Consider the following 24,655-nt stretch of genomic DNA (forward strand, 5'->3'; position numbering starts at 1 on the left):
GCCTCTGATGTCAAAGATAATAATGAATTTCTGTGGAGTTTTTTGTTCTTTGTAGTCTTCTCTTACCTATACAGTTGACTCTTGAACAACATGGGTGTTAGGGGCATAGATAATTCACGTATAAATTTCTGTTCTCCAAAAACTTAACTGCTAATACTCCATTCTTGGCTGGAAGCCTTATCGATAACATAAACAGTTGATTAAAACATGTTTTGGCCTTGGCCCACTTGTCCAGTGGTTAGAGCAGTGATGGCGAATCTATGACACGTGTCAGAGGTGACATGCGAACTCATTTTTTTGGTTGATTTTTCTTTGTTAGATGGCATTTAAATATATAAAGTAAATATCAAAAATATAAGTCTTTGTTTTACTATGGTTGCAAATATCAAAAAATTTCTATATGTGACACGGCACCAGAGTTAAGTTAGGGTTTTTCAAAATGCTGACACGCCAAGCTCAAAAGGTTCACCATCACTGGGTTAGAGCCTTGTCCTCTGGACCTAAGGGTCAAAATTTTGATTTCTGATCCAGGGCACATATCTCAGTTGCAGATTCCCCAGCCCCGGTAGGGGCACATTAGGGAGGCAACCAATCAATGTGCTCAGATAGCTGGATCTTTCCTTGCTGCCTGTTCTGATTTGAAAGTTAGGCACTGCTGAACAGAAGTTTTCTTCCATTTTGACAATGTGCAACTTGTGGATTAGTGGGTATCACTTGAGGGTGATGAAGTGGGGACTTGATCATATCAACAATTATGTATCTTTTCTTTTGGGTGTGTGAGTTTCCCAGAATCATCTTATCTCCTGCTGAAGAGGATAGATGTGGCTACCCTGAAGTTTTGGTCCTTCATAATGTCAACTTGCCTTTAATCCTATTTTCAGTAAAGTGTCTCTCCTGTACCTTGGGCCAGTTTTTACAACCAGCACCTCTCTATAAAATAAGTCTTAGCACCTCTATAATAAAAAAATCTTAAGTATTCTGCCAGAATGTGAAGTGGGGAGTGGCATTTTCTGCTGAGTCAGGAAGGGGACTAGACAGAATTAAGGTGTTCCTAAAGGCTTTCAAACAATTATTTTTATCTTTTATCTCAAGTTTTATCCTTCAGAGAACATAGTATCTCCAATTCTTGAGTATTTCTGGGGTTTCGTGGCATACATTGACTTGTTTCTTTTTTACCTTGTCCATTCCTATTGGACTAATATTTAGATCTGATCTGTAACTACTTTTTTTTTTTGTAACTACTCTTTTTGATTTGCACATTTCAAGATTTTGTTGGCATCTCAGCTGTCATGTCTCTCACATTTTCTTAGCCTGAAGATTTTCTTTTTAATAGTTCCTTTTACTGCCCTTTTGGTGAGGTTTCTGAAGAGATTGAAGTAAACATGGTGGTTAGATGTGATTAACAGGGAGTTTGCTGATTTCTTTATAGAGACTTACACCTTTGTGTGCTTGGAGTGCCACATCTTTCTAACATAAATTATACCCTTAATGTTAGAACTATAATAGTTTCTGTTTGTTTAATATGAGGCATTTTACCTTTAGGTATTTATAAAAATATCTGAGGGCCATATTAATTAAACTTGGAATTTTATCATATTTATCCTTCCCATACCTTATCAGCAGCAGTCTTTTTAAAAATCAGGTTTATTGAAGCACTAGAGGCCTGGTGCACAAAAATTTGTGCACTTGGGGGAGAGGGTGGGTCCCTCAGCCTGGCCTGTGCCCTCTCGCAGTCTGGGACCCCTCGGGAGATAACGACCTGCTGGCTTAGGCCTGCTCCCGGGTGGCAGAGGGCAGGCCCAATCCCTAGGTGCAGCCCCTGGTCGGGCTCAGAGCAGGGCCGATTGGGGAGTTGGGGCGCTGCCCCCTGTCATGCACAGAGCAGGGCGGATCGGGAGGTTGCGATGCCACCCTCAGTCACGCTCAGGGTAGGGCCGATTGGGGGGTTGGGGCACCGCCCCCGTCACACTCAAGGCAGGGTCGATGGGGAGGTTGCGGCACCACCCCTGTCACGCACAGAGCAGGGCCAATCGGGGTTGGGGCGCTGCCCCGTCACTCACAGAGCAGGGACCATGAGGGGGGTTGGGGCTCCGTACCCTGTCACGCACAGAGCAGGGCCGATCAGATGGTTGAGGAGCTCCCTCCTGTCACTCACAGAGTAGGGCCGATAGGGGAGTTGGGGCACTGCCCCCTGTCAGGCACAGAGCAGGGCCAATCAGGGGGTTGGGGCGCCGCACCCTGTCACACTCAAGGCAGGGTCGATGGGGAGGTTGCGGCACCACCCCTGTCACGCACAGAGCAGGGCCAATCGGGGTTGGGGCGCTGCCCCGTCACTCACAGAGCAGGGCCCATGAGGGGGGTTGGGGCTCCGTACCCTGTCACTCACAGAGCAGGGCCGATCAGATGGTTGAGGAGCTCCCTCCTGTCACTCACAGAGTAGGGCCGATAGGGGAGTTGGGGCATTGCCCCCTGTCAGGCACAGAGCAGGGCCAATCAGGGGGTTGGGGCGCCACACCCTGTCACACTCAGGGCAGGGCTGATGGGGAGGTTATGGCTCTACCCCGTCACACACAGAGCTCCCCCCTATCAGGCACAGAGCAGGGCTGATCAGGGGGTTGGGGCGCCTTCCCCTGTCACGAACAGAGCAGGGCGGATAGGGAGGTTGTGGCCCCGCCCCCTGTCACACACAGAGCCGCAGGGCAATCGGGGTTTGGGCGCTTTCCCCTGTCACGCTGATCCCGGTGCCGGGAGGCCTCTCAGCTCCGCTGATCCCAGTGCTGGGAGGCATATTACCCTTTTACTATATAGGATAGAGGCCTGGTACACGGGTGGTGGCCGGCTGGTTTGCCCTGAAGGGTGTCCTGGATCAGGGTGGGGGTCCCCACTGGGGTGCCTGGCCGGTCTGGGTGAGGGCCTGAGGGCTGTTTTCAGGTTGGCGGGTGACTGAAGCTCCCAACTGCTCCTTTTTTTCTTTTTTTATTCTGGGCCAGCTTTAGCTCTGAGGCTTGGCTCCAGCTCTTAGGCCTCTGCTGCTGAAAGCAAGTATCTTGTTTCTTTGGGTTCTATAATCGAAACACTGTTTCAACTCCAGCTCTGAGATCCCGGCTGGCTGAAAGCAGGTTTCTGGGGTTTTGTTTAGCTTCTATATTTGTAACAATGTTTCAAACTGCAAGCTCAGAGGCCGGCAGCGGCAGGCAGGGAACATTGGAGTCCTCCGTCACTGAAGCAAGCAAGCCTCATGTTAGTTTCAAGCTACCTGGCTTCCGGCCGCCATCTTGGCTGGCAGTTAATTTGCATATTGCCCTGAGTAGCCAATGGGAAGGGTAGCGGACGTACGACTAATTACCATGTTTCTCTTTTATTAGATAGGATCATTTACATAAAATAAAATTCACCCTTTTTGGTGTACAGTTTATGAGTTTTGACAAAGAGCTGTATTACCACCATAATCAAGATGTAAACATTTTTTAAAATATATTTTTATTGATTTCAGGGAGAAAAGGAGAGGGAGAGAGAGTTAGAAGCATCAATGATGAGAGAATTTTGATTGGCTGCCTCCTGCACGACCCCGACTTCTAACTTCTAGCTCACAATCAGGGCATGTGCCCTTGACTGGAATTGAACCTGGGACCCTTGAGTCCACAGGCCGAGGCTCTATCCACTGAACCAAACCAGCTAGGGCAAAATATAGAACATTTCTCTCACCCCTGTATTTCTCTGTGCTCCAGTGTAGTCAGTAAGTAGGGTAGCTATGTTTCAGTTATTTTCAGTTAAGCTGATTATTCCCGTCTTTCTGATACTATGTTATTTTAAATTTTAATCAACTTTTTTTAATACTTTATTTTTAGAACAGTTTTAGATTCACAGAAAAATTGAGCTTTTGAAAAAATATATATATGTCATCTTCTCTCAAATAGGGACAGAGGTCGGAGAAGCAGATCACGTTTGAGAAGGCGGTCTCGATCACGGGGTGGTCGTAGACGTAGGAGCAGAAGCAAAGTAAAGGAAGATAAATTTAAAGGAAGTCTTTCTGAAGGAATGAAAGTTGAGCAAGAATCTTCATCTGAAGATAAGTAAGAGTGGAATTTTCCCATAATTATCTTTTTAGAGAAACACTGTTTAACTTTAATCTTTATTTTCTACCTGAATATTGTAAGTGAGTTCATTAATTTGCTTCTGAATTATTTGCCTCTCCATTTGGCAATGTCTGAAAACATTTTAGGCCATCCAGTAGGTAGAGGCCAGGGATATTCTTCAACATCCTCCAGTACAAAAAACAGCCCCCATAATGAATTGTCAAAATGTCAACAGTGCTAAGGTCAAGAAACCCTGATTAGAGCTTGGTGATGAGAAAATTGAATTGGAAAAAGGTGTTATACATAGATCTTAACACCTTCAGGGTCCAGTTTGCTTCTTCTGCGGTGGACATTTAACAGACGGTAGAAAAGGCTGCACTGGAAAGGATGATAAAGATTGTAGGAGTTCTTTAGTGGGTAGTCGGGATCAGTCAGGGTCAGTGTTTGGAGATAAGGCTACATTCCCCTTCAGATTGTATGTAAATGTTTGCATGTGCATTTTGATGGGGAAAGATATATAGCTTTCAAAGAGTTCTATGGCCCAGAAAATATACCAATTTATTTATTTGTCCTAGCCCTCTTGTTTTATAGACGTGAACACTGAAGATAGAGGGGTGAAATGACTTTACTAGTACTAAGGTCATGGCAGAGCCTGTGATGACATTTTTTAAATTTAAGAATCTTCCTTTTGTTCCCAATTTTGGTGCCATGAAACAAATGAGAAAAAGGAGACACAGAAGGTTAAATTACTTGCCAGGATTTCAAACCAGGCACTGAGACAGTTTAGAATATCCGTGGGCAAACTACGGCCCGCAGGGCGGATCTGGCCCCTTTGAAATGAATAAAACTAAAAAAGAAAAGAAAATGTAATGATGTTTACTTTGGATTTATATTAGTTCACACAAACACTCCATCCATGCTTTTGTTCCGGCCCTCCGGTCCAGTTTAAGAACCCATTGTGGCCCTCGAGTCAAAAAGTTTGCCCACCCCTGGGAAACAGAGAGTAAGGTAGCTTAAGACTTTAGCTCAAATTTACAAATGACCGACCTATATTTTTTAGTTTTTATTTTTAAAACATATAAAATTATGGTTTTGGAATCTCTAAGGATGTTTAAAATTAATGACATGTATATATGTGTAATTTTTTTAAGCCTCGAAGACTTTGATGTAGAAGAAGAAGATGAAGAGGCCCTAATAGAGCAGAGAAGAATACAAAGGCAAGCAATTGTTCAGGTATGTGATTTTAGTACAGTTTTTTTTTTTTTTTTTTTTTAAATATATATTTTATTGATTTTTTACAGAGAGGAAGGGAGAGGGATAGAGAGTTAGAAACATCGATGAGAGAGAAACATCGATCAGCTGCCTCCTGCACATCTCCCACTGGGGATGTGCCTGCAACCCAGGTACATGCCCTTGACCGGAATCGAACCTGGGACCTTTCAGTCCGCAGGCCAACGCTCTATCCACTGAGCCAAACCGGTTTCGGCTTTAGTACAGTTTTGATCAATCCTCCTTAAATAATATTTTAGTAAAATAAAGGTTTTTTACTTAAAAATGTGACAATAGTAGCAATTCAATAGGTCTTAAAAATGGTAGTTTCTTAATAAAATTGACATAGTTACCCCTTTTTAAAGTAATGAATACGAAAACCCTCATAAATGAATATAAAATAAATTGGAGGAATTTCATTTAGCAAAAAATTATAACTGTTACTAGTTGAAAGGATAAAAAACTTTAATGTTTAATAAAATGACAGATTTTCTAATCCAAATGTGATTATTTAAATGAAACATCTGAAAAGTAATTTTAAGACTAGTTTAAAGCTAGGTCATTTTAAAAAATGGGTAAAGCCTTAACGGGTTTGCTCAGTGGATAGAGCGTTGGCCTGTAGACTGAAGGATCCAGGGTTTGATTGCGGTCAAGAGGACATGCCCGGGTTGTGGGCTCGATCCCCAGTAGGGGGCGTGCAGGAGGCAGCCAGTCAATGATTCTCTGTCATCATTGATGTTTCTCTCTCTCCCTCTCCCTTCCTCTCTGAAATCAATAAAAATATATTTTTTAAAAAATGGGTGGAAAGTGCTATACATTGTCCTTGATATAGTAATTTAATGATAAGGTGAGCTGCCTTGGAAGATTCTCTCTTCTTCCTTGGCCATCCTAAGATAAAGCCATGGCCACTAGATCCTTTTTGGATATCGGTCCCTGTAAAGTGCCTTCTGTCATCATCATTAGGAGAATTTTCTTCTAATGATGGGAAGGTGAGTGAAGAAGTTGAAAGGAAGAATTCTGAAATACATGAAAAATTATAATCCTTCTGTCCCATAATAATAGTAGCAGTTGATGAATGTAATTTGTCCCATAATAATAGTAGCAAAAGAAAATAAATATAGAACACAATATTTAATATCAAAAAACTAGATTAAATTAAACAATAAATTAAAAATAGTATTCCTAATTTTTATTTTGAGTGTTCAGATAGTTTCTGGATTTTTCAATAATTTCGTTACTGCATTTTAAACTTGTAGGTAGGATCCCTTGGCTGTGAAGCTTTGCTTTCTCTATATGCGTGAGCTTAAAATTATTGGAGCCATCGTTCTTCATTGCTTTCAGCGTAACTTGTTGAAGTGACAGAAACGTATTATCCAGTATTTCGGGAGAAATATTATCAAAGGCTAATATGGTGCCTCTTCTGCTAAGAGGAATATGTTTAAGTTTTTTAAGTTTTTCTCTATAATTTTTGCATTTACGTCCACAGTTTTGTTTTTTTCAAAGAATCAACATTAGCATAAGATTCTCCTTGACAATTATTTTTGGAAGCACGTTTCCAAATTCTTGATATGGTCATTTTATTGCACTTAAATTGTTTTGCAGCTAATGTAATTGCACCTTTCTGCAACTTTTCCTTTTTCTTTTGATGCATCAAGAACTGGACAATCGCAACTCGATCTTTGCTTGAAAACTCTTTTTTTTTCATCTTTTACAATGGGTTGATAATCAACTGAAATAAAACAATTGATTTCGATCAGTGGAAGAAATTAGAAAAATAGTTATAATTCGTAATAATTAGATTAACCTAAAAATTGAAAGATGTGTCAAAACAAATGACAGATGTCATGAAACATTGATTTTGATTGAAGGCTTTGCAATTTTGCGGTACAACATAACTTACACCTGCATTCGCCAGTAATTCCCGTTTAAGCATTCACTTGCTACTATTATTACAGGACAGAGGGAGTAGATATTTTTTATACTATAAGGGACAGTACACAGAAGTAAAGAACAGTCATGGCAGCTCATCTAAAACACTTGGCAAACCATAAATCAGATAACGGTATGTTAGAGTGACGGAAATAACTTAAATCACCAGAGGCTATAGGGCAAAACTGGAATTCCAGAGGAAACGTACCTTTTGTGGATCATTGATGAAATTGTTGTTATTGAACTGATATTCCTAAAGACTTGGTTGAATTTTTTTTTTTTTTTTTTTTTTTTTTTTTTTTTTTTGGTTTTGCCCAGGTCCACAATCCCTTATCTCCAGCCCTTGGGGCCAGATGTGCTTCAGAACTCAGAAATATTTGAATTTTAGAAAGGTAATATGGTGCATTTATGTACATTAGCCCCATCCATGGGTCTAGAACAGCACTCCATCATCAAATACATGAATATTTCTGCAGTAAGGCTTATTATGTTTACTCTGGGAGAAATAAATAAGACTATAAATAGTGTCATTACTATTTTAATCAGCTTTGCCACCTAATGAATGTGCACCATACATAAAAAAAACTATTTTAGAGTTTAATGGATTTTGGAATTATATAAGGGATTGTGGATCTGATTCAATGAAGGCATCAATACCTTTTAAAAGTTTTAACATTAATTGACTTTGTAATATAGCACCTCTTAGCAGATATATTTAGATAGCATCAGATTTTCTGAAAATAATATACTGTATTGTTATTACAGAAATATAAATATCTTGCCGAAGATAGCAATATGTCTGTGCCATCTGAACCCAGCAGCCCCCAGAGTAGTACTCGTACACGGTCACCTTCTCCAGACGACATTCTGGAAAGGGTAGCTGCTGATGTTAAAGAGTATGAACGGGAAAACGTTGATACATTTGAGGCCTCAGTAAAAGCCAAGCATAATCTAATGACAGTTGAACAAAATAATGGTGAGTAAGTTAGATTCTTGTTTTGACCATGCTTTTCTCTGAATTTTTAGCTCTGATTGAGAGAGATTGTTTTGGGATGGGGAAAGTGAAAGGATTTAAGAATGTTACTCCTGCCAAACTTACAGTAATACAGTATTAATGTATCACAGTGATGTTTTCTATTTGTATAACCTCAACAGTATATTGAATTCCCTCATATTCATAGCCTTGTGGTTTACTTGCTAGAGTATTTTAAAGCAAATCCTTGCCACGATTTCACTTCATCTCTACATATTTCAGTTTGTATCTTTGTTAGATAAAGACTTAATGGCTGGTTTGAATCAAAACCCAAATAAGATGCACATATATTTGGGGTATATAAATAGTTGATTTCTAATGTCCTAAGTCTTTCTTATTCTTAATTGTTTTTTTCCTCCATTTCCTACCCCACCCCACCCCACCCCCCATTTACTTATGGAGGATACTAGGGCCATGTGTTCTGTAAACTTTTCCATTCTGATTTTGTTTGTTCACATTCTTATGTCCTTTATTTAATTTCCTGTGTCCTCAGTATTTCTTGAAAACTAGTGGTTAGTGTTAGAGAGGTAAATGGATTTAGGTTTAATTTTTTTGGCAAAAATATTTCATAAGTGGTGGTTTGTACTTGCATCATTACATCAAGGGATGTGTGTGGTTGTCTTAAGTTTTCCATTTGTTGGTTACCCCAAAGTGTAGTTTGTACAGGAAAGGGCAGGATAAATGCTTGATTATTTTTCTTTATTGAACAATTTTTAGTATTGAATAAAGTTGGTGCCATCGTGCTTCCACAGATGACCAATGAGATTTTTGTTGTGTTTTAGTTGGTATCATTTTGTACATGTATTACAATACGTGTGTCAGTTTTCTTTTTGAAGTTCAGATTTTTCTCTCTTGAGCTAAGGTAGGGAAGGAGCCCTTTTAAGTTGGTTTCTGATGTTTTTTGACCTAAATCCTACAGTATTTAATATTTTCTAGGTTAGGTTCAGCAAACTCTGTAAAAGGTCAGGTAGTAAATTATTTTAGACTATTGTTTTCTGTCCCAACTACTGAACCCTGCTGCTGTAATACAGAAGCAGCGACAGCCAGAACAAATGAATGACCATGAATGGCTGTGTTCCTAAAAAAGCTGTATGGACACCGAAATTTAAATTTTATAAAATTTTCACATGACACAAAATATTCTTCATGTCTTTCCCCAGTCGTTTAAAAATGTACAAATGGGCCATACAAAAATAAGCCAGGGGCCAAATTTGGCCCAGTCTTTTATTTTCTGACTCCTGTTCTACCACAGTAAGATATTTCACCTTGTGCATATCTTGACCCAGAACAGAATCAGCTGTTGCTCCTGGTTCCTTTAGTAGGCAGGTATTTAGAGATCATAGGGCAATTTGAGATGCTCATTACTCCTGGACCTTTTTTGCAGCCAAAGCTAAAAAATATATACATTTTTGGAAAGGAGGAATTTATATTGATATTGCCAATTAAATTTGAGATTATAGAGTTTTTATTAAATAATTTGATTTTCAATTTCTATCTCTTTTAATGTGAAAAACTTGGTGCCAATAACCTGATAACTCAGGTTTTTATTTTCAAACTTTCATATATACAGAGTTGTCAGTATGACTACTGATATAAAATGTACTGAATGCAATTTGAAATGTAATAGTTATTTTTGTTATTGTAATGCATTACAAGATATATAGTCACAACAGTTTTAAAGTTGTACTGCCAATTTGATAGGTTTAGATTTATTTGCTTTTGCTTTTTAATAATTTTCTGTGTTTTTAAAAATTATTAAAAAATCTTTCAGTGTATGTATTTGTGTTCTACCTACACAGGCACAAAGAAAAGCACACTAGTATACACATTCATCTTCATGAAAATAACTTTACTTCTTTTTATAACTGCATTTTATTCTAATGTAATGAATGTGCTATAGTTTATTTAATCTACCTACACAGGCACAACAAAAGCATACTATAGCAAAGCCCTAGCCAGTTTGGCTCAGTGGATAGAGTGTCAGCCTGCGGATGGAAGGGTCCTGGGTTCAATTTCCACTTAGGGCATGTGGCCTGGTTGCGGGCTTGACCCCCAGTAGGGGCATGCAGGAGACAGCCGATCAGTGATTCTCTCTCATCATTGATGTTTCTCTCTCTCTCTCTCTTTCTCTCCCTCTCTCCCTTCTTCTCTGAAATCAATAAAAATAAATATTTTTTAAAAGTATACTGTATATACTCATCTGTATGAAAATATCTTTACTTTTTATAACTGTGATCTATTCCAATGAAATGAATGTGACATAGTTTATTTAACCTGTCTTCTAATGGTGTATATGTGAGGTATGTCCAGTTGGTTATTCATTGGAGAATTAGAATAGTGTTGTGCATTAAGTCATTTTCTTTTTATGCTTGCCACTGTACCTTTGAAATGGTTTCCTAGAAGTGGGATAGATGAGCCAGAAGAGTAAATGAATATATAATTTTTCTGTATATTTCTAAATTCCCCTCTATATTGGAGGTACAATTAATTGCCATCCACAACCAATGTCTGAATGCTTGTTTATTGAGAGCTTTATTAACAAAATGTTGTCATACTTGGAATTTTTAGCCAGTCTCATAAGAGAGAGATGGTATTTCATTGTTATTTTAATTTGTATTATTTTTTTCTAAGAACTCTTTAATTTTTTTTGCCCTGATTTTTATGGATTTATTGGACTTTTTAGAAGAGAAATAGATATAGACCTATATCTATAATGGGGATATTAATATTTTGAGATTTAAGTTACAATTTAGAATTTAATTTTTATTTTTTTAGGTTTTTTTTTTAACTGTTTTAGAAAGAGAGGAAGAGAGAGAGAAACATTAATGTGTTACTGCATGCTTCCTACCAGGGAATGAGCCTGCAACTGTGGCATGTGCCCTGACCGAGAATTGAACCAGCAACTTCTGTGCATGTGGAATGATGCCCAACTGAGCCCACACTGGCCAGGGCAGAAATACAATTTCTAAAGAGGAGTTTTTACTTTAATACATAATCATGTTGGTGAAAGAATTGGTATTATATAGTAGAACTTTATGAAATACTAGAGGCTTGGTGCACGAATTTGTGCACTTCGAAAGGAAATTAATTAGAAGAAATATTTTAGAGGCTGGGGAGGGAGTGCCGGAGGTTGGCTCCAGGGCATGTCTGGCCTGTCTTTCCCAGTCCCCATCGGGGCCGACCGGCAGGGGAGGGACTGCAGGAGGGCTCCAGGGTGTGTCCGGCCCCTCTTGCACAGTCCCAATCAGCCGGACCCCAGCAGCAAGCTAACCTATCGGTCAGAGCATCTGCCCCCCTGGTTGTCAGTGTGTGTCATAGCAAGTGGTTGAGTGGTTGACCAATCAGTCGGACACTTAGCATATTAGGCTTTTATATATATATAGACCAGTAGCCCGGTGCATGAAATTCATGCACATTGAAAGGGAATTAATTAGAGGAACGTAATTTGGACTCACTATCTTAATATCAATAATATGTGACCGTGAGGCAGTCCGCGTTTCTGAAATTCAATGACATGAATTTTAGCTATTACTTTGCCAAATAAATGGACTTTATAGTTATCATTTAAAAGAGCATTCCGCTAAATATTAAAAACTCTGGCTACCAAGTCAGGTCTGTTTTCCTTTTTGCCAGTGTTGTAAATTGTATGCAATATCTGCCCATTTAGGTTTGCATGTCATGGTTATGAATAAATCGGGCTTGCCATACTTCGTTACAATTGCCATAGCATCCTGATATTGCTGCTGCATATTTTTGGGACTACCCTCAGAAGATGATGGAAGTATTAGCATTTTACCATTGATAAAACGGCACATTGTCATTTTCAGATCTAGATTTGAGATAATCCATCAAACCACTATATTTTTCAACTCTCAACTTAGATTGGTTTGCTTTGATGAAATTTATATCCCGTTGGTCTCTATTTTTGAATATGAATCCACGATAAACTGTTGAGTTAATTTTCCTGCATTTAAAATAGGATTGAACGTGTCCCGCACAGAGAGATGAAATCCATCATACTGCATTTGTGTGACTCGTGTCCTTACATTTTGTCTAGTATCATTGTCGATTACACTGTTGTCTCTGAGTCTTAATGCAATACCTGTTCCCCAGCCTTTTTCACCATGTGGAAAATAATAAGATATGTCATTGCATCTAATGTAGGAAACAGGATATTGATTCGTTTCATTTTAGTGGTATTTGGATTATTGGGATCTGGTTTACAATAAATGAGCAAGTCCCTTTCAAAAGGAGGTTTTCCATCTTTGTTTCTGAATATGACAGCAAGCTCGGTTACACGGGGAGAATTATATCTACCCTGGTCACTGTTATGCTCGGTTTAATCGCCATTGTTACTTCTGTGAGAGCAATACCTTTTGCTGCTGCTTCCGATTGGGCTTCCTTTTCTATGTCATGTAGCATCTTGTAGATTTTGTTAATTCATTTATTTCATGCATGAGGTTGTTGATGTTAATCATGAGTCTTTCTGAGCAGCCCTGATTTTCTGGCATTGCTAAACTTTTACTTGTAGCTTTGGTTGTATCCAAAATATAGAGTTGAGCAAACTTCTGAGAAACACCATCCGCAGGATGTAAAGTTCCAGTGTGGTGATAAACTTGTCCGTGTATTCTAAAATAGTATGGCCCATATCCTGATGGTGATGCAATATTTGCACCCATGGAAGCAAAAGCAAAAGAACTATTTATGGAATGAATATTTTCCATGAAATTTTTACTGTCAGAATCTTCATTTGTCATTAATATTTTTAAATATGCCAGGTAATCTGGAAAATGTATATCATTTGGACAGACTTTCCCTTTGCTACAACATCGAGTAAATTTCCCATCGGATGGTTTTTCATCAGAGAAATTTAGTGATAGGCAAAGTTCACATCAAACAGTCATTTTACCACAACTATGTTCGAGAATTGCATCCTCATGTACTCCATTTTTGCTGAGAAGGCGCCGCATTCTGTTGCAGGTGCCACCTTCTTTCAAGAGCAGACACATGCTGTTCTGCAGACACTTTCTGTTGATAATACCACCATCTTTTGGCTGCAGAGCTACGTTATAACAACAGTTGTTCTTTAGACATAGTCCCACCTCTCTACTGTCACTGTCTGAGAGGGAGGTGAATGAGAGTCCTGGCTATCAGGCCGCTGAGAGCTGTCTGACCAAAGGCTGATTCTGGCTGATTCTGTGGGGGTGGACTTCCTCCTCCCTGCTGTCAGTTTCCACAGCTGTGATGAGGAAGCTGGGGAGACAGGGAGCCACGCCCTCCAAGCTGCCCTCTCTCTCACTCTGCTCTACGTCCAGTGGTCTCCTGTTCTGCCAAGTCCTCCAAACCTCCCAGTCTCCACTGGCAAGGTCCCAGGAGCCCGTGGGCATGTCTAGGTGCGGGTGGCCTTGGCTCCCCGACTGGTGAAAGTCCTGGGAACCCGCAGGCGTGGTTTGACGCGGTAGGCCTTGCCTCCTGTGCCGGCAATGGTCCTGGGAGCTGGCTGCTGCCATCGCCTCCTGGGGCGCCTGACACCTGTGTATGCAAACTAACCACCATCTTTGTTGGGTTAATTTGCATAGTCACTCTGATTTGCTTGTGGGCATGGCTTGTGCGTAGCAGAGGGACAGCTAATTTGCACGTTTCTCTTTTATATAGGATTCCCTTTTAGTAAAAAGTGGATGGCTTTATATATCTTAAGTGTTATAAAGTGATTTTAAGTTGATTATTAATGAAAAACTCATGTACAAGAAGAAAAAAGTTTGAATTGCTATTGGTGTTTTTCCATTATTTGTACTTTAATTTGTATCTCTTCATTTTTCAAATATTAATGTTAATTTCCATTAAGGGTCAGCTCAGAAAAAGCTGTTGGCACCTGATATGTTTACAGAATCTGATGATATGTTTGCTGCATATTTTGATGTAAGTAATTTTAAATCATAACACAGCTATTAAACCAAAAAATATAGATAACAAATTTGTATTTGTGTGTGTGTGTGTGTGTGTGTGTGCAGAGAGAGGGAAAGATAAAGAGATGAATAGAGCAAATTAATAAGTGTTAGCATTTGGATAACTAGGTGAAGGGTACCTGGAAACTCTCTGTACTAGTTTTGTAACTTTTCTCTAATTCTGAAATTAAGTTACAATTTTAAAACAGTGACAGCAGAATAGTTTGAGAGCTTCATGAAAGTTAAATGCCTAATGACTTAAAGGTATAGTTAATTTTTTGAAACAACTTTTTTCTTAGATTTATAAACTGTGTATGTGGGGGGAGGTAGTTAGGTGAGACAAGATGATATCAATAATTTCCAGGCCTTTATTAAAACAGAATTCACTTTGTGCTTTTATATTGTACATGATGGAGAACTTAAGGATTTGGGGCTAATAAAGTTCATTGAAGAGTTAAAAATGTTATAAGGAATGGGTTAAGAAATTTTGGTCCTTTAGTCATTTTTATCAGTGCCTTTTCTTGAAAACGTTTTAAAACTAATACTCAAAAATAAGGAAACTTGAGAAATAGGAAGCTTTGGTAAGAGGAGGTGGGAAGGATAAGCATTTAACAGAATTTTAAAATGGAATAGGATAAGCAGCCAGTGCCCACATCCCAGCAGACATTGGTAATTAGCTTAAGTAATGTATCACATTCATGTTTTGCAAAAGGATTCCCCTATCTCCCCCCCCCCCCCCAAAAAAAAAGGACAGGTTAAGAGAGGATAAAATTATTATTGAACCATCATTTGTCTGGTTGATGTTAAGGCATCTTCTGGATATCTTGGAGAATGACGTGTGATGGACTCTTCAGAAGTACCCGATACTCTTTAATTTCCCTTGCAGGTTTAATTAGTACAGCCAGTGACCTTCCATATACATATATGGGAAGACAAGCAAGGGGTGTTACATGGACAAGGCAGTAAAAGAAATGTGAAAACTGGTAGAAGAGAGAGTTGTATACTTACTGTTAACCGAGTGCCAATCTGTAATTTTTGTCCTCTATCAATAGCTAAGGAAAATCAGATCTGGTTTGAGTTTTTATTTTTATTTATAATGTCTTCATCATATTCCCAAAAGTTTTTAAAGATACTTCATTACTTTTTCCCCCTAAATGATATTATGATAATGCAGAAGACTCTGGTACTCATATTTCATCCTTGTCACATTTACATGAGTGACAGTAAGAGTTTATTTAATTTAGCATGAAATGTCTTATTAAATTATAGCTGGTTCACCCATTTTTGTTTAACGAAAGTACTTGAAATGTCAACCTGATTTAGTGGGTAAACAGCTAATTTTGCCTCCTTAATTTTAGAGCGCTCGTCTTCGGGCTGCTGGCATTGGAAAAGACTTTAAAGAGAATCCTAACCTCAGGGATAACTGGACTGATGCAGAAGGCTATTATCGTAAGTGCACAATTCTTATGAATTTTATTTATGTATGTATGTATGTATTTATTTATTGTTGACAGGAGTCTCCCATTTTTTCCCTTTCTGCCCCTCTTCCCCCAACCCCTGCCCCACCTCTGGCCTTCCCCTTACTGTTTGTCTTTGTGTATGGGTTACGCATATATGCTCTTTTGTTAATCTCTTCCTATCCCTGCACTGAGATCTGTTATTCTGTTCCATGTATCCATACCTCTGGACCTATTTTGTTCATCAGTTTATTTTGTTCATTACATTCCACATGATATTTATTCTTCTGTAACTGCCTTATTTCGCTTAGCATATAATCTCCAGGTCCATCCATGCTGTCTCCTGGGGTAAGAGCTTCTTCCTTTATATAGCTGCATAGTATTCCATTGTGTAAATGTTATTACAGCTCTTTTATCCACTCATCAATTGATAGGCACTTGGGCTGTTTCCAGATCTTCGCAATTCTAAATAGCACTGCTATGAACATAGGGGTATATATATATTCTTTCTGATTGATTTTTTGGGATTCTTAGGATATATTTTGAGAAGAGGGATCACTGGTTGAAATGGCAGCTCTATTTTAAATTTTTTGAGGAGCCTCCATATTGTTTTCCACAGTGGCTGCACTAGTCTGCATTCCCACCAGCAGTCCATTAGGGTTCCCTTTTCTCCACATCCTCGACAGCACTTGTTGTTTGTTGATTTATTGATAGTAGCCATTGTGACAGGTATGAAGTGATAACCTTATTGTTTTAATTTTCATCTGATGATTAGAGGCGTTGAGCATTTTTTAATGTCTCTTGGCCATCTGTATGTCCTCTTTGGAGAAGTGTCTGTTCAGATCCTTTGCCCATTTTTAATTTGTTTGTCTTTTGTTGATTTGTGTGAGTTCTTTGTATGTATATTTTGGAAATTAACCCCTTATCAGATATATCATTGGCAGATATGTTCTCCCATGCAGTGGGCTCTCTTGTTGTTTTGTTGATGGTTTCTTTTGCTGTGCAGAAGCTTTTTATTTTGATGTAGTCCCCTTTGTTTATTTTCTCCTTAGTTTCCCTTGCCCTAGGAGATGTATCCATAAACATGTTGCTACGAGAAATGTCTGAGATTTTGCTGCCTATAGTTTTTTCTAAGATTTTTATTGGTTCATGGCTTACATTTAAATCTTTCATACATTTTGAGTTTATTTTTGTGTATGGTATAAGTTGGTGGTCTAGTTTCATTTTTTTTGCATGTATCTGTCCAATTTTCCCACACCGTTTATTAGAGACTATCTTTACTCTACTGAATTGTATGCTCTTGCTTCCTTTGTCAAATACTAATTACGCAAAATGGCTTTGGTCAATTTCTGAGTTCTCTGTTCTGTTCCATTGATCTACGTATATGTCTGTTCTTGTGCCAAGACCAGGCTCTTTTGATTACAGTGGTTTTGTAGCATAACTTTATATCCGGTAATGTATTTCCCATGCCCTTGTTCTTCTTTCTCAAGATTGCTGTGGCTATTCGAGGTCTTCTGTGGTTCCATATAAATTTTTGGAATGTTTGTTCTAGGTCTGTGAAATATGCCATTGGTATTTTAATCAGCATTGCATTGAATCTATAAATTGCTTTGGGTAGTATGGACATTTTAATGATGTTGATTCTACCAGTTCATGAATACAGTATATTCTTCCACTTGTTTATAATTTCCTCTATCTCTTTTTTCAACATCCTGTCATATTCTGAGTACAGGTCATCTTTTACCATCTTGCTTAAGTTTATTCCTAAGTATCTCTTTTGTTGCAGTGGAAAATGGGATTTTTTTGTTTTGTTTCTCTTTCTGAAAGTTCATTATTGGTGTATAAAAATACCATCGATTCTGGGTGTTAATTTTGTATTCTGCTACATTGTCAAATTCATTTATTATTTTATTTTTTAATACATTTTTATTGATTTCAGAGAGGGAGAGAGAGAAACATCACTAATGAGAGAATCATTGATCAGCTGCCTCCTACACTCCCCCTACTTGGGATTGAGCCCAGAAGCCAGGCATGTGTCCCTGACCAGAATCGAATCTGGGACCTTTCAGTCCGCAGGCCGATGCTCGATCCACTGAGCCAAGCCAGCTAGGGCGCCAAAATCATTTATTAAATTTAGGGTTTTTTTTTTATGGAGTCTTTAGGGTTTTCTATGTACAGTTTAATGTCATCTGCAATTAATGATAAATTTACTTCTTCCTTTCCAATTTGAAGCCTTTTATTTCTTCTTGTCAGATCTCTGTGGCTAGGACTTCCATTACTACATTGAATAAGAGTGTTAAAAGCGGACATCTGTGTCTTGTTCCTGTTCCTAGGGGAAATGGTTTTAGTTTTTGCACATTGTTGTTGGCTGTAGGTTTGTCATATATGGCCTTTATTATGTTGAGGTATTGCTCCCTCTAATCCTATTTTGCTGAGAGTTTTTATCAAAAATGGGTGTTGGATTTTGTCAAATGCCTTTTCTGCGTCTATTGATATGGTACTGTGATTTTTGTCTTTGAGTTTGTTTATGTGATGTATCACATTTATTGATTTGCGAATATTGTACCAGCCTTGCATCCCTGGAATACTGATAAATCCCACTCAGTCATGGTGTATGGTTCTTTTTTTTTTTTTTTTTTGCAATCCTTTATATTTTTGTGGGGTCAGTTGTTACTGGGTCCTGTTTCTTTCTTTCTTTCTTTCTTTCTTCCTTTCTTCCTTTCTTTCTTTCTTTCTTTCTTTCTTTCTTTCTTTCTTTCTTTCTTTCTTTCTTTCTTTCTTTCTTTTTTTCTTTCTTTTTAAAATATATTTTATTGATTTTTTACAGAGAGGAAGGGAGAGGGATAGAGAGTCAGAAACATTGATGAGAGAGAAACATCAATCAGCTGTCACCTGCACACCTCTTACTGGGGATGTGCCCGCAACCAAGGTACATGACCTTGACCAGAATCGAACCTGGGACCTTTTAGTCCGCAGGCCGACGCTCTGTCCACTGAGCCAAACTGGTTAGGGCCTGGGTCCTGTTTCTTGATGAGACTGGCTAAAGGTTAATCAATTTTGTTTATCTTTTCAAAGAACTAGCTCTTGTTTTTTAAAAATCTTTTGGCCCTAACTGGTTTGGCTCAGTGGATAGAGCATTGGCCTGCGGACTGAATGGTCGGTCCCAGGTTCGATTCTGGCCAAGGGCATGTACCTTGGTTGCGGGCACATCCCCAGTGGGAGGTGTGCAGGAGGCAGCTGATCGATATTTCTCTCTCATCGATGTTTCTAACTCTCTGTCTTTCTCCCTTCCTCTCTGTAAAAAAATCAATAAAATATATTTTTTTAAAAATCTTTTGTATTGTTTTTTAGTCTTTATATTCATTTATTTCTACTCTGATCTTTATTTCCTTTCTTCTACTTTGGGCTTTTCTTATCTTTCTAATTCTTTAAGTTGTACAGTTAGATAATTTATTAGAAATGTTTCTTGTTTCTTGAGGTAGGCCTCTAGTGCTATGAGCTTCCCTCTCAGGACTCATTTCACTAGTCTCATAGGTTTTGGGTTGCTGTGCTTATATTTTTATTTGTTTCCTGGGAGTTTTTGATATCTTCTTTCATCTCATTGGTAACCCATTCATTGTTTAATAACATGCTACTTAGTCTCCATGTGTTTGAATGTTTTTAGTATTTTTACTGTAGTTGATATCTAATTTCATGCCATTGTGATTGAGAATATGCTTGATATGATTTCATTCTTCTTGAACTTGTAGAGACTTGTTTTGTATCCTAACGTGTATCTTTGAGAATGACCCATGTGCACTTGAGAAGCATGTGTATTCTGCTTTTGGATGAAATATTCTATAAAAATCAGTGAAATCCATCTCTGATCTAGTGTGTCATTTAAGGCTGATGTTTCCTTGTTGATATTTTATCTGGAAGATCTATCCAGTGATGTTAGTGAGGTATTAAATTGCCCTACTATGACTGTATTGCTATTGATCTCTCCCTTAAATTCTTCCAAGAGTGTTTTTTTATATATATATGTAAAGTGCTTCTATTTTGGGTGCATATATGTTTATCAGGGTTACCTGGTATATCCTCTTATTGGATCATGTAGTATTATGTAGTATCTTTCTTTATTTCTTGTTATGGTCTTTATTTGGAAGTTTGTTTTGTCAGATATGAATATTGCTACCTCAGCTTTGTTTTCATTTTCACTTACATGGAATATTTTTACCATCCCTTCACTTTTAGTTTGTGTGTATCTTTTGTTCTGAGATGAGTCTCTTAAACAGCATTTATATGGGTCATGTTTTCTTATCCATTCAGCTACCCTGTCTTTTGACTGGAGCTTTTAGTTCTTTTATATTTATGGTTATTATTGATTAGAGGCCCGATGCCCAAAATTCGTGTAAGAGTAGGCCTTCCTTCCCCTGGCTGCTGGCACCAGCTTCCCTCTGGCATCTAGGGCACCCAGATGGACGCCGGCAGGCACCCAGAACCCGGTATTCCCTCGCAGCCCTGGCATCGTCTGGAAGGATGTTTGGTCTAATTAGCATATTATGCTTTTATTATTATAGATAGGTACCTTTTTATTGGCATTTTTTTCTTTATACCCATGTTACCCTCTCTCAATTTCTTCTTCTTAAAGCACTCCCTTTAACATTTCTTACAGTGCTGGTTTATTGGTAATGTACTCCTTTAGTCTTTTTTTGTCCTGGAAGCCTTTTATTTTACCTTTAATTTAAGATGATAGCCTTGCTGGATAGAGTAGTCTTGGGGTTCAGGTCCTTGCTTTTCATTACTTTGAATGTTCTATGCCAATTCCTTCTGGCCTGAAGTGTTTCTGTTGAGAAATCAGCTGACATTCTAAAGGGTATTCCTTTGTAGGTAACTTTCTGTCTCTTTCTGCCTTTAAGATTCTTTCTTTGTCTTTAACATTTGTCATTTTAATTATGATGTGTCTTGCAGTGGGTCTCTTTGGGTCCATCTTGATTGGAATTCTGTGCTTTCTGAACTTGTATGATGTTTTTTTTCACCAGGTTAGGGAAGTTTTATGTCAGTTTTTCTTATAACAGGTTCTTGATTCTTTGCTCACTATCTTCTTCTGTTATCCCTATGATGTAAATGTTATTATGTTTCATGGTGTCCCAAAGTTCCTGCTTTTTAATTTTTTTCCCACTCTAATTGGGTGTTTTTTTCTACCTTATCTTCCAAATCACTGATTGGAACTTATACCTTTGATTCCTTCTCATGTATTTTTGATATCAGATATTATTCTTCTAGAAAAGAAGAGCATCCTTCTTTTCTTTTATTTGGAGGTTGTTTCTTTGTCTCTCCATTTTTTATTTCCCTTTGTATTTGTTTCTATGTTATTAGATCAAACGGCTATGCCTCCCAATCTTCTTTGGGTGGCCTTATATAGTAAGTGTTCTGTGGTGCCCAATAGTGCAGATTTTCTTATCTCCTGAGTTGGATGCTCTAGGCATGTCCCTTGTGTGGCTTATTTGGAATCTGCCATTGTAATTGGGTATTGTTTGTTGTCCCATTCGTTGTTGGGATCTCCTCTCAGGCTGGTTGACTATGAGGCTCACCCCGACCACATCATGCAAGCTGTTGTGCAGGTGCTGACAGAACAAAACAAAACAAAAACATAAAAAAAATGACTCCTACAAGAACAACAAAAGATACCACAAAAGAAAAAAGAATTAGGAAAGAGAAGAGCGAGCAAGAATAATAAAAGAAAAAAAGATATGAGAAGGAAAGAGAGCAAGGGGAGAGCAAAGAACTTGAAAGTGCAGAAGGGAAACCCAGAAAGAAAATAAGAATAAAGGATAGGAGAAGGAAAATGGTATAAAGGGAAAGAGGAAGAAAAATTACAAAAAGGAAAAAAGAAATACTAGTAGAAAGGAGAAAAATAGAGTAAGAAAAGGGAAAAGAAAAATAAGAGATACAACAAAAAGGAGAGACAAAATAATACAGCAATAAATAAAAAGAAGGTAATGCAAAAAAGAAGAAAAAAAGTGATATTTATCTTAGCAAAGTTAGTGCCTCTGTATTCTGGTCTTCTGTTGACTGATGTTGACTGTTTTGTCTGTTCTGGGCCTCCTGGGAGGTACTTGGGTCCTAGCCATGGTCAGAAGCTGTCCATGTTTGGCTCTGTGCAGTCTGTTCGAAGTTTCAAGTGATCCACAGTTTGTGTCTGTCTTCACAGGACTTGGCTGTGGGCAGAAGGGACCAAGCTGCACTCTAGGGCCAGCTTGTTAGCACCACAGGGCCCAGGTTCAGGTCAGCAAACTTGTTCCTTGGTCTCCACCTCCACCCGCTTTCACCTGTTGGCCAGCTGTCTCTTAATCACTGAAAAGGCTCTTTCTGAAAGGACTTTTGGTGGAATTGGTCGTACGTGACCTTGGGTCTCCCGTGAGTAGGGATGTTCAGATTTCAGGAAAAATGGTGGGTGTCTTTCTCCATTCTATAGCTATTCCTCTGAGAGTGCCCCAGAAATTTTCCCTGCCCTTGGTTGGGCAGAGATCTCTTATGCAGTCCAGGGAGATCACTGGGCATCCAGGAGTTTCTATCCACTCTCCTGTGAGGAGGAAGCAGTAGTTAGGTTCCTAGGACAGTGGGGTAGATGACTCCACCCCAAGCCAGTCAGTGATGCTTCTGAGATTGTTCAGACCCATAGGCTTGGCCTCTGCTATTGTAGCCTCTGCAGGGGTCAAGATGTAGGGTGTGACAAGTGGGATTCCTGAGTGTGGGGTCAGTGGTATCCCTTAGGGCAGGATATTTGCATTTCCCCTCCAGTTGCAGCTGCTGGGAGGGGTCTGCGACTATCAGGAACAGTGTCCCCTTCTGTATGGCCATGGGATGACTGACTGCAGATCTCTCTGCCACCAGTTTTCCATGTCTCCCCTCAATGCTTCCGACCCTAGCCACTCCTCAGGTAATTCCAGTCCACACTGCCTTCTTTCACCAAAGCCTCAGGTGAATGGCTGCAAAGGAAAACCCTGTGCTATGGGTTTTTTATTTAATTTTATTACTATTTTTTTAAATACATATTTTGCTATTAAGTTCTAAAAGGAAGGGAGAGGGAGAGAGACATAAACATTAACGATGAGAGAGAATCATTGATCAGCTCCCTCCTGCACATCCCACACTGGGGATCGAGCCAGCAACCTGGGCATGTGCCCTGACCTGGAATCAAACTGTGACCTCCTGGTTCATAGGTGACACTCAACCACTGAGCCATGCGGGCCAGGCTGCTCTGTTTTTTTTTTGTTTGTTTGTTTGTTTTAACTATATTTTATTGATTTTTTACAGAGAGGAAGGGAGAGAGATAGAGAGTTAGAAACATCTACGAGAGAGAAACATCGATCAGCTGCCTCCTGCACGCTTCCCACTGGGGAAGTGCCCGCAACCCAGGTACATGCCCCCGACCGGAATCCAACCTGGGACCTTTCAGTCCGTAGGCTGACGCTCTATCCACTGAGCCAAACCGGTTTCGGCTGCTCTGTTTTTTTAAAAAAACACCAAAATGGTGGCTTTATCTCTGATTGGCTCCAGTCTCCCCAGGGGCCAGAAACCCCGCCACCTTTTCACAACTAGATGTTACCTGGGCCACTTTTCTTGGCTCTGGTGCTCTGGACTCTGGATCAAGATCCAGGCCTTGATCTTCACAGGGAAAACCCCACTCTGCAGCTGAGAAATCTCTCCTCACTCTTGGCCTGCCTCCTTTGGAAGCTGGGCCAGCCCCTCTTGTGACCGCGTCCTTCCTAACAGTCTCTAGATGGTTTTTTCCCTTCCTTCACAATTCTTATTAATTCTAGCGTTCATTGTAACATTTGGTAAAAGCTTCTTCATAGTGCCATCACCTAAAAAGTTTGGCTCATCTAGCAGCTGCTGAATTTATGTAGGCAGCTCCAGAAGCATTGCAAATTAAAGTGAAGACTTGATTTGCAACCTAATTTTATTCAGTTATTTTCAGCCATGAGATAATCCTCCAGAAGGAAGAGGTTAGTACATCACTTGCTCATCTTGATCTGAAACCAAGAGAAACAACATACAAGGAACTTGAGGTACTAGTCATACAGGACTGCAGTTGGAAACACTTCAACCAGCACATTTCTCCCATATTCAATGTTAAAATCATTAGCATTTGATAAGACAGCAAAAACTCTCCTGGTAATGATTGGAAGTGGGCATGCAGTATTAACCACATGGAAGAGAGTGACAGTGGAGGCATGGGCTTGGTTCTCTATGATGTCTGGGAAATCAAGCACGAAGTAGGATTTGACATGCATTTTGAGTGATTGCACTGTGTTTCCTACTTTTTAATTTATTCTGTGTATCATAGTTCTGATAATTTATGTACTCAAAATTCTAATTTTTTAATTTACTCTTTTAGGTGTGAACATAGGTGAAGTGTTAGATAAGCGCTATAATGTGTATGGCTACACTGGTCAAGGTGTATTCAGTAATGTCGTACGAGCCAGAGATAATGCAAGAGCCAACCAAGAAGTGGCTGTAAAGATCATCAGAAACAATGAACTCATGTAAGTCAATGTGATGAAACCTTTAACACTTGTTTTGTTCAAATGAAAATATTTCTAAATGCCATTTAAAAAAGTAACATTCTGTAAAATAAGTACTGTAACTATAAAATGACTGTAGTATTCCTTTTTGACTGGATATTTATAGCTATGTGTTATATGTGAAGTACTAGAACTATAGTCTGATTTGTATTTAATTCATTTCAGTGCATGTCAGTACCTACTGTGCACTAATGTTAACTTAGACTACTTCTTTCTACTGTTTGTCTTATGGCCATCTTTTGCTGTGAATATCTTAAACTCAACACCAGAGGTGAGGAATAAAAGGATTATATTAATTAGCTGTCACTGATTAGCATAAGGTGGCCTACAAAAAGGGGACAGCCAGTTCATCAGATAGTTTGGCGAATTATTTGTA

At 39.0% G+C, this 24,655-nt stretch overlaps 1 protein-coding gene across 1 annotated transcript in view; it reads left to right on the top strand.

The window, feature by feature from the left end:
• Positions 1 to 24,655, top strand: part of PRP4K (pre-mRNA processing factor kinase PRP4K) — a 61,541-nt gene that overhangs the window by 17,137 nt on the left and 19,749 nt on the right. Inside the window, exons 4-9 of the mRNA XM_081086633.1 lie at positions 3,918 to 4,073; positions 5,228 to 5,309; positions 8,040 to 8,250; positions 14,153 to 14,226; positions 15,611 to 15,701; positions 24,093 to 24,240. Of these exons, the coding sequence (XP_080942759.1) occupies positions 3,918 to 4,073; positions 5,228 to 5,309; positions 8,040 to 8,250; positions 14,153 to 14,226; positions 15,611 to 15,701; positions 24,093 to 24,240 (762 nt within the window). The remainder of the gene's footprint in view (positions 1 to 3,917; positions 4,074 to 5,227; positions 5,310 to 8,039; positions 8,251 to 14,152; positions 14,227 to 15,610; positions 15,702 to 24,092; positions 24,241 to 24,655) is intronic.

This window comes from Myotis nattereri (assembly GCF_964212035.1).
Source record: "Myotis nattereri genome assembly, chromosome: 3".
NCBI classification, from domain to species: domain Eukaryota; kingdom Metazoa; phylum Chordata; class Mammalia; order Chiroptera; family Vespertilionidae; genus Myotis; species Myotis nattereri.